This window comes from Cottoperca gobio, chromosome 8, assembly GCF_900634415.1.
Source record: "Cottoperca gobio chromosome 8, fCotGob3.1, whole genome shotgun sequence".
NCBI lineage: Eukaryota > Metazoa > Chordata > Actinopteri > Perciformes > Bovichtidae > Cottoperca > Cottoperca gobio.
Window position 1 is genome coordinate 9,572,898 of NC_041362.1, and position 10,177 is coordinate 9,583,074.

Below are 10,177 nucleotides of genomic sequence, written 5' to 3' on the forward strand. Positions count from 1 at the left end.
ATGACACGTCTTTAATCCACCTTTGCTAACTGTGGCTGTTGTGTCGTCCAGGATGACTAGAGGGGACGCCATCTTGCCTTTGGTGCCGACAGCAGAGAGGAGAGAACAGATCAGCTGTCAAGTCACGTTGCCAATTGTGTGTGTGCGATGGTGCCACCCACACTTCCTCTGAGCTTAAACAGCCGACATCTCAGCCTACTGTTCAATGTGAAAGTATAAATGATTATGGGAAATAAATCACAATAACTATAGCACCCCCTGATATCAGTATGTATCACAATATCTCTAAAAGTTTGGAAAATCAAATGTCATGTTGTCTAGTTTGGTGTTCATCATATCCGACTGCATGGAATTCGATATGAAAAAAGAAAAATCAACTGTAATTCTTAAATATTTTAGAAGTCATTCTGGGATCAATCTGGCATATTAATTGCTTTGTTATATTAATGTTTACGTCACACTTTTTGTGATATTTCGACAGAAATCCCACCATATAAATATCAGAAAATAGTCCATTAAATCAGGACACCTCAAACATACCACACTTCTGTCAGTGCAAGGGGAATTAAACTGCTGGCAATCCTAGCAATAATAAGCTTTATGTTACCAGTTAACTCTCTTAATGGTTGTACCAGACCAAACTAGAACTTTTCTTTTTAAGTAGTAGAGTATTTTAACACAACTGTTGTATATGGCTATGGGTTAAGCATGATAATACACTCCGTCAGTCCTGATATACAAAATAATGGCCTCCTCTTGTGCCCGGTCTGTTATTTTCCGATATAAATACCAGGTTGTGTAGCGTTGCATACAAAGTTGTTATCTGCACATTTACCTCCGCTGTGTTACCACTGCTTTTACTGGCCGGTCATACGAGCACGCTCAGTCACAATGTGTCTTTGAAAGGTGTAATGTTGTTAATGATCTCATTGAATAAGTGAATCATCATACATCTGATAAAAAAACAACCCTCATCTTCCTGTTTTATCAGGTAAAACACACACACGATTACTGTAACATCTTCAAGCCTTCCGTAGCAAAAACCACACTGAGGATACAACAGGGTCACCAGTGTTCATGTTTGGCCATGAACTGGAATTTCTTATGACAATAACATTAAGTTCACTTTTTCTTTGTTAGCCAATAATATAATAAAATGCCATTTCAACAATAATGTGTTGCTGTATAAGTTAGATTTGATTTACTGTTTTGCCATCCGGTAGTTTTATAATAGTCTTATAAGAAGGGGTTAAAGGTCAAATAAGCTGCGGTGTTGTTATGCATTAAAAGCCAAACCTCCTCCTCTTTGGGAGTTTTTAGAGGAGCCTTTGTATACTCTGATTCTTTCCTTTCTCGCTTTTCTTCTTTTTCTGGGCAACTTTTAATCATGACCTTTGTTGGTTCTTCAGACTGTTTGGGGATATTCCTCACTTAAATGAGCTAATTTTCTTATCTAATGTTTACTAGTAGTAAATGATCATGATGTTGATTATACAATAACAGTACAGTATTAATAACGTACAATGCAGCCATAACAGATATCATGTATTTTCCAATCAGGGCTACAGCAATATCGTCAATAATCCAGGCTTGAACCCTCCATTTGTTAACAACCTCTGATGGACTGAAACAAACCATCGATTCCGCCATGCATGGTCGTGCACATCATGTTATACAGGTGAACTGCAGGTGTCGTCGGTATTTGTGTGATGTACACTGTAAGCGCTTGTGATTCTTGAACACCATACTTGTAATATTTGTATTGCATTAACTTGCCTTCCATTGTGTTAAAAAAAAAAAAGTACTTCCTTTTTATACAGTGGGTAAAGCGTTGTTGTTGTTTGGTCTGTCGTACTTGAGGAATGGTTTGTGGATGTTTTTTCAATATTGTCTCGCAATAAACATTTTTGAACCCAATACTTCTTGTCCTTTTGTGATTAAGCCTCCATGACAATCATTGTGAATAGATATGTGGGAAGGGTTTCCGTGATATCTGAGCGTGTACGCATTAGGGTCTCTTTGGTGGAGACTGTGTGGGCACATAAGGGACACAGAAAACAAATATGTGCATAATATAAATTAAATACTTTAATATTCAGCTAGAAACGACTACAACTATATTGTGGATGACATTGTATACATTAGTTTTATGAAATAAATTGTGTTATTACAGTGGGAGGGTGCCTTTTTAAGATCTGGCCAGGGACAACAGAAATAAATTAGTTTTATTGGCTAACGCTTGCTCATTTACAGTTTTCCTGTTGATCAGTAATCATTGTCTTTAATAAATGCACTAATATAATAAAATAAAGAACTGTTAACTGCTTTGGATGTTTTCTGGTGTCTACCTGGCTGACATGCCTGACATGACTTATGGTGATACTTCCAAAGTCAATTGAATGCATTAGAATAACAGAAATGATAATGTTCGCTATTCCCTCTAATATCTATATTTCAGAATAGTTGCCCTCGTATCAGAATCAGCTTTATTGGCCAAGTAAGTGTGTGCACACAACGAATATGAGTACTTGTACAGCATTAGACATTTGAGAGAACAAGAAGCTAAAGGTGGTAAACCTGTATCTACGTCAAATTAAAAAAAATATATATATATATGTATAAAAATAACAACATAGTGTAAAGTGTGTAGACAGTTAGACAATAGTGCAATAATGCAGAATATAAAGGGTGCTGGAATAGAAATGGTTGATTTATATACATTTATAAATATTCTTAAAATATATTTACACATAAATATATTAAAATATATTTGCTTATCCCACTACGTTTAAAGGAAATAAATGTGGATTTGTTTTCCTCCTTGGTAGCAGTTTGTTAACAAGGCTGTTAATGCTGGTATAAGTCAATTAGAAAAAGAAGCTGCAGTTCGACCTCCCTGCCAGTAGATGTCAGTATTATAAATGTCGCTGTGCTGTCGATTCTTCCTTGAACTCTGACCCTAAAATAACCTTCATTGGCTTACATGTGTGAAAACAGAAGCCGCACACCGTCCGAAGGACCTGTATAATAGAGTGAAAATGGTAAGAATACATTTTGTAATAGTCGTGTGTGTATATATACCATAGCTAACGTCAGCTAATGCTAGGTAGCATGATCCTGAGACGTTGTGTAGCTGCTGTGTGTGTTGATTCTCCAACACAGTTGCATAAAGTACCTTCCTCCTTCACTGGGATGTTGTTCATTTGATTTAGGAAGAAACTAATGTGCCAAAATGTAAGTTAATGCATTTCCAAGCAGAACAGAGGCGCTGTCATAGTGTTCAAAGCTTTAATAAAGGTGCTTTTTTTTTTTACATCCGCATTTACTTCTCACCTCAACATGACATCAGCTCAATTTTCTTTGGACTGATGTCGCACTCTGTAATGGGACTTGACAAAAATGAGAATAACTGACTGACATTCACTCTCTCTATTGGTTATCATGACTGTACATTTTAAATTACACATCTGAAAATTGCTTTTTGTGATTAATCTTTGCATACATGAAGTTGTGTTTCTTTTCCTCTGCAGGCTAAATATCTCGCACAGATCATTGTGATGGGAGCACAGGTGGTGGGACGTGCGTTTGCTCGTGCTTTACAGCAAGAATTTGCAGGTATGATCCATATATATATGTATATATGTATATGTAATACTACTATACTTAATCATTTTAAACGTGTAAACTTGCTGCTGAGACAAACTGACGATTTATCAATCAGCCAATTCACCAATAATAGTTGTGTTGATTGTGTATCAAGCAAAAATGCCAAATATTGTTGTATAACAAGTATATCTTGAAAGATTTGACTGCTGTGTGGAGAGAATGAAGAAGACAAAATAACACAAAAACTTCTGCATGTTTTAGTATTTTCTAAATGTCAATAAAAATACAAACGGTAACACAGTTATCAACAGATTAATAGGTAATACAATGAAAGTCTTTGCAGCAGCAAGGGCTGGGTGATATGACCGAAATCGTGATCAGGCTATTAATATTGTCAATGATATGGTAAATGTTTGCAAATTCTTATGTTGCATAATCAAACTGATGTTCAAAGTAATTTGTAATTCAGTGTTATGTATTTAATCAGATCAAACCTTTAATATACTCTTAATGATACTACAACATTCACATAAATGTGAATAACATGATAAGATCATATCATCCAAATACATCTATTTTTTAAAGTCTGATAAAGTATCTCCCAGTCTAATTTGCAACTCTATGTAAAATATATTTCACATTTAATTTTGGTTTTCTAATGAAATGACGTTGTGAATATTTGTGTTGTGTTTTCTCTCACAGCCAGTCAAGCAGCAGCGCAGGCCAGGGGCCGTGCAGGTCAGAACTCTGCTGCAGCCTCTAGTATCTCTGGGATGGGCCTGCAAGAGGCGCAGCAAATCCTAAATATCTCCTCACTCAACCCTGAGGAGCTTCAGAAGGTACAAACACACTCTGTCTATTTTTAGAGTTTTGTTTAACAACAAAGGTTTTCAGCTGCAGAGACTTTAAGCCTTTTTTTTTTATATAATGTAGTCTTTGCCAAGTCATTATAGATTTTCCTAGTTGTATCAAAATCTGTTTCATGTTTACAGGATTTCCGTTCAATGCCCCATAACGTGTTGCTCCATGATTATGAGTGGAGACATTGGTTTTTATTATTACCTAAACTCATAAGTCCCATCTGTAGGACAGATACCCTAGCATCTTGATAATTGCTGGAAACGGTTTTCCCCAACTCAAAATCTACCATTTGAGAGGAAACACTCAACCCTTTGGACGGCATGGTCGTAAAATATTATTACGGTCATATCTTTACAAAATGACGGCTAAACACACATATTCTGTGCTACAGAGCTGCAAAGTAGTCCTACATGTTCAAGAATTAAAGTGGCAATCGACTTGTGTAAACTGAGATTTTCATTTAAATAAATGTCTGTACAGTTACAGGAGATGCAGGAGATGCATCAAAAATGTGTCTACAAAACAAAACAACGGCCATTTTTGGTAGCCGATCAGTTTTTATTTTCTTTATTTAAATGACAATAGTTGTTTTGCTGCCCCCAGTATTCTGTAGCCTGTATTAATTTCTTGTTACAGCCAGTAAATAAGGTGCTGCCAAATGAACCAGCACTGAAATCTTAAGGATTGCCACTTTAATATCAGGAACAAGAGGAGCACTGTTAAACATGGTTTATTAATTTTTTTACCATTCATCAGCATTATCCACGTTTCTTTACCTTCTGCTGTAACAACGATCAGAAACTGTGTCGATGATTGTCTTTGCTGTTGTGTTTCTCTCTTCCAGAGCTACGAGCACCTTTTTAAAGTCAATGACAAATCGGTGGGCGGTTCATTTTACATACAATCAAAAGTAAGTATTCTGTACGTTTAGGATGCTACACAACGATATTTAAACGTGTTGTAGAGTAGACGGTTGAGGCAATTTTATCATTTACAGAACAGAATGACTTCAATATTCAATATTGTGTAGTAACCTCTGCAGTCCAGGTGACCAAACCAAGATCAGAATGTGGTTTGGGCATGTTGGTCCACTCACTACAGTTTTGTGAAGTATCTTTAAGATTGACCGACACTCTGAGTCTTCTAAGAAAATGAAGCCGATGTGTTAAGTTTTTGACAATATGGCTTTAGTCATTTTAGTGTGGTAGTGTAGAGTTTCAACAAGTAGGCTGTCACACTCATATTCCAGGAGAGCATGTTTCTTTTAAATGCAATGATCACTTCTCTTTGTGTCTGTGTTAAATTTAAAATGATGACCTCAAATCTGTGTGTGGGAGGAATCCACTCTTTGAATTTATGTCGTGTTTGAATTTATGTCACTTGATTTTATCTTTCACTCATTGCTCCCTGCTCTGAGGGAATCATAGGGTAATTTGGTTATTTCTCTTTCACTTAGTCATTATTATGATTGTTTGTGTGCAGGTGGTGCGGGCTAAAGAACGTCTAGATGAGGAACTAAGTATTCAGACAGAAGAACAAAAGCCTAAGTCGCAGCAGAATACGGAAACATGAAGTACGCTCGCCCTGTCTTTCCTCTCCCCATCCTCTGTAAATTACAACCCAATAAAAGCCTTCCTGTTTTTCTCTAGTCTTGACTTTTGTGGCATTTTGTGAGCAATGGATGCCGTTTTAAGACTGGGAAGCACAAACAATAAAATATGTGCTGATTTGTTCTTTTTTTTTTTTTTAGATAAGTCATATGTTAAATGATATATATAGTTTGTAATCATCTAAATCCACAAAACAATATTTTATCTGTGTCACAGTTTGGGCTGCTGTGGCTCCTAATCGCTGAAACGTTGAGTACAGTGAGTGAAACTGCAGCTTGAGTATCAGTCAGGGTGATATGATGGTTTGTTATTTAGTGAAGTGTGGTGGCAGCAGCATCAGGTGTTCATGTGTCTGTGTGAAAGGGCAGAATCATTTACCTGGATGTTTTTTTTTTTGTTTATTATGTACATTTCCATAATATGTCATTTTATTGTATATTTGTAACAGAAATGAATACACAAGTTGTATCAAATACAACTTTATTAAACATTTTTCCTTTCATTGACATTATTATCAATATCGTAATAAAATTCCTCTAAAACAGGAGAACACCGCTATGTTGTACCAATTGGAGACTTTTACAACTCTAAAATTCTGCATGTTCAACCACAGAACATGATGCCAGGAAAAAATATATTTTTTATATAATTTTTTTTTCATATAGTGTATAACTTCTATATTTTACCTATAATAAAAAGGCACTTGGAAAAATTAAAATACTGACATATCTCACAAATGTGCAAAAAACATAACTTGGAACAGGCCTTGCATGGCCTTAGTCTTATCATTAACCCTTTGTGCAACACTGTGGCACTTCAGTCAATGGCACCCCTTTACAATGACACTGACTATAGCTAGCTAACACACATTTTGTGCCCTGGATTTCTGTTTCACTTTTCATAGCAGTAAGTGAGGGTTACTTTAAAATCTCCAGGAGGAAGTACCGCTTTTATACCGTCAAAAAAAAGACCTCAAATTCAGACATTTTGATGACTGATGATGATTTTTACAATTATTCTTGGTTCCCAAAACAAACTGATGAATTACGCTGTACACTGAGGAAGGATGTGGCAACATCCCCGTATCTACACACGCTATGAGGGGAACAAAAGTGCAGTTTATTACAGACTGAGCTCAAAGGGTTAATGGATCATACAGCTTATTCGATATTGAAAAGATGTGGACCCTGGGAGGATCCGTGTCATATTATTCAGCTTTCTGCCGCCTCTTTCTCTCTGTCCCTGGCTTCGACCTGCAGAGGAGAGACAGACAGACAGGGAGGAGGAGAGCCGCCGCATCTGTGGGTTTCACTGTTGCCACGGAAACCATGTCTAGCCTACTTAACACCTGTTTCTGATGACGTCACATGCCAGGATTGTCCACTCACAATGAGAGATTCACTTCAATGCCCAGCCTGAAGCCAGAGACGGGCTACTGGTGCACACCAGTGTGGTGAGGGGGAGGGGTGTCTGAGATAATGATGACTAAGAATTACTGAGGCAGAAACACAGGTATGCAGTTCATCTCTGCTGTGAATCCTTGCAAGCCTGTGGGAAGCCCGACACAAAGCTCGTCCTCAGACAGTGAGGGTTGCATTTGTTTTTGTTTACAGTGAATGCGGCTTGTTAGTCTGCCTGTTTTCCCCATCTCTGGTGAAATGCTTTGTGGCCGGGAGGTGGGGGAGTTGAGCGTTTTGGGTTTAATCTAGGAAAAAAGAAAAAAACCCAGAGGGCAGACAGAGTTCAGTGGCCTAGTTTTCTACAGGCTGGTATGCCTGTGAGTCGCTGCCACATTGGGCACAGCACAGCCAGTGACTTCAGAGCTGAGAGGGCTGTTTGCTGGGTAGGTGGCCAGATGGAGGGCGGCTGCACAGCGAAGCTATCCTCTGCCTCTTTTCCTCTGCTGGCACACAGCCTCTCCCCTCATCTCTCCCTATCCCTTGTCCATTCATTCAGCCAATCCTGTCTCTCTTTGCGATCACACTTTCCCAACACTGCCCGCCATTTCGCAGTCGGATGTTATTTCTCTACGGTTTCCCTTTATCTGACAGTGGGAATTAAAAGTCAGAACAAAGGAAGCAGTTTCTAAATCTAATTTAGCCCAGAAGATAATTAATACAGACATGTATGTCATGCCTACACCCTATCTAAATGATTCTCAGTACACTAAAGTGATTGTCATAGAGGAATGTGATATTATTTGGTCCACTAGATATATATTTTAATATTTCCCCGCTAGAGCAGTGGTCTCCAACCTTTTTGGCTTGTGACCCCTTAAAATTAAGCAACAATATCTAAATTCATGACCCCTAACCTCAGTTAGGACGAATTATTGTGATCAGTTCAACCAAAGAGTGATTTATCCTTTCCACATGTGTTTAAATGTACCCTGAATAGTTAGTTTCGTTTCCTGTGAAATGCTGAACATGGTTAAGAGTTACTAAGAATCTACAGCCGTGCTAGCAAACAGCTCTGTGAGGCTGTACTTGGGCATAGGGCTATTTTGAGCTAAATGCTAACATCAGCATTGGTACATGCTCACAGTGACATGGTACATACCATGATGATGTTTGGCAGGTAATATTTACCTGGTTAACCATCTCAATTTAGCACGTTAGCATGCTTATATTTTCTAGTTTACGTACAGCTGAGGCTGTCGATGTTATGTGGACCAACTATATCATCCATTGAGCCACATAGCTAGCATAGCAAAAAAGCAGAAATTGCTAGATAAAGTTGGAAAAAACCTAAGGGAATTTTCTCTTTCTTATATCAATGTAATCAGATTGATCCTAAACCTCCCCAGATTGGGAACCACTGCTCTACAGGACCCCCCTAACCCCTCAAAAGACTCAACCCCGACAGCAGAAAGCTGAGCACAGCGCAGCCGTCGCACAACACAAGAAGCAACTTCAACATCAGAAAAAAATGTCTCGTCTGAACAAAACCAAAAAAAGAAGAATGACAACAATATAAAACAGCAATAACTGATTATTTCTAAGACTGGGCGAGGGAAAAGTAAGACCACCAACATAAGCAGAGATGGAGGAGTGAAAAGAGAGAGGAGGGTGTGACAGTCTCTTGAGGGAATGTTCCTTGTCTTGTCATGATCCTCTCCTGCTCTTCTACCTCTCTTCTGTGAAGATGGCAGTTAACATCATACATGCATGAGCACTGAGGAACAAAAGCCTGGAAGGACCCCACAGCAATATTGACCCTCGCTGAAAAAAGGTATAGGAGCAAACTAGTTTTTATAAAACCATGACTTGGCAGTAACATTTCATAAGACATGTAAGGAATATTGTGTGTGGTAAGTGCGTGTTGACTGCCTAATCGAACCATGCGAAAAGTTTTTCCAGTCAAATTTTGTCTTTTTTTTGCCCCTTTGGACAGAGTAAAATGAGGCAGTTTGCAATAGTGTGGCTTACTAGTCAGCTGTATGTGGCACTGAGTGCATCACAGCCCCCTCTGTGGCACAATACGTACATCCATATTTCCCCTCATTTTTGGCACAGAATGGGACTTGTTGAACTTGGGACAAAACTTAAACCCACATGTCTAAGTTGGGCTTTGACTGGACGACCACCTGTTTTTCACAGCTGGTTTTGGGTCAGGTCACTTTAAAAAAAGAAAAAACAAGTCACTAGTGTTTATCACCACAGTGGCCCTTTCATACACAGACTGGCCGTGTTGATTCAATTACGGGAAAGCAGCTGGACAATCCAGAAGTAAAAACAGGGCGAGTTCTGTAAATGGAAAGCGGGATGTTGTGTATCGTGTCCTACCAGAGGGGGGAGCCAGACACACCAGTACCTTAAATTTCACTTGTGTAAAAGAGGAAGTGATGATTGGTCATTGATAGGTGTTGAGTCCTCCGTTCGCTCTGTGCCGTAAAAGCCCCTAGTCTGTGCACCCGGCACACATTCAGGTTAACTAGGCTGGTCCATGTTGGTCACTCTCCCCAAACTGGGGACAGATTGTCATTTGTGCTCTCTCCCAGTTTACGTTACACTGGGGGAGCTAAGAGGTTAGCAGCAGTTTTGAGGTTTCAATACTATAACCAGTTGACACTATTAAGTACTGTGTTTAATTGAACTGTC

At 38.6% G+C, this 10,177-nt stretch overlaps 1 protein-coding gene across 3 annotated transcripts in view; it reads left to right on the forward strand.

Annotated features, from left to right (window-relative positions):
- The window catches only part of LOC115012096 (mitochondrial import inner membrane translocase subunit TIM16-like), a 103,807-nt gene extending 96,997 nt beyond the window's left edge, over positions 1-6,810 (forward strand). The window contains exons 1-5 of one of the 3 annotated variants that reach the window (XM_029437555.1): positions 2,909-3,041; positions 3,531-3,615; positions 4,309-4,445; positions 5,312-5,377; positions 5,950-6,116. In XM_029437555.1, coding sequence (XP_029293415.1) covers positions 3,039-3,041; positions 3,531-3,615; positions 4,309-4,445; positions 5,312-5,377; positions 5,950-6,039 — 381 coding nt within the window. In that variant the 5' untranslated portion in view covers positions 2,909-3,038 and the 3' untranslated portion in view covers positions 6,040-6,116. Of the gene's footprint in view, positions 1-51; positions 1,918-2,908; positions 3,042-3,530; positions 3,616-4,308; positions 4,446-5,311; positions 5,378-5,949 lie in introns of those variants that run through there. The other 2 variants (XM_029437556.1, XM_029437554.1) reach the window with 2 other exon arrangements.
- The last annotated feature ends 3,367 nt before the right edge of the window (positions 6,811-10,177 follow it).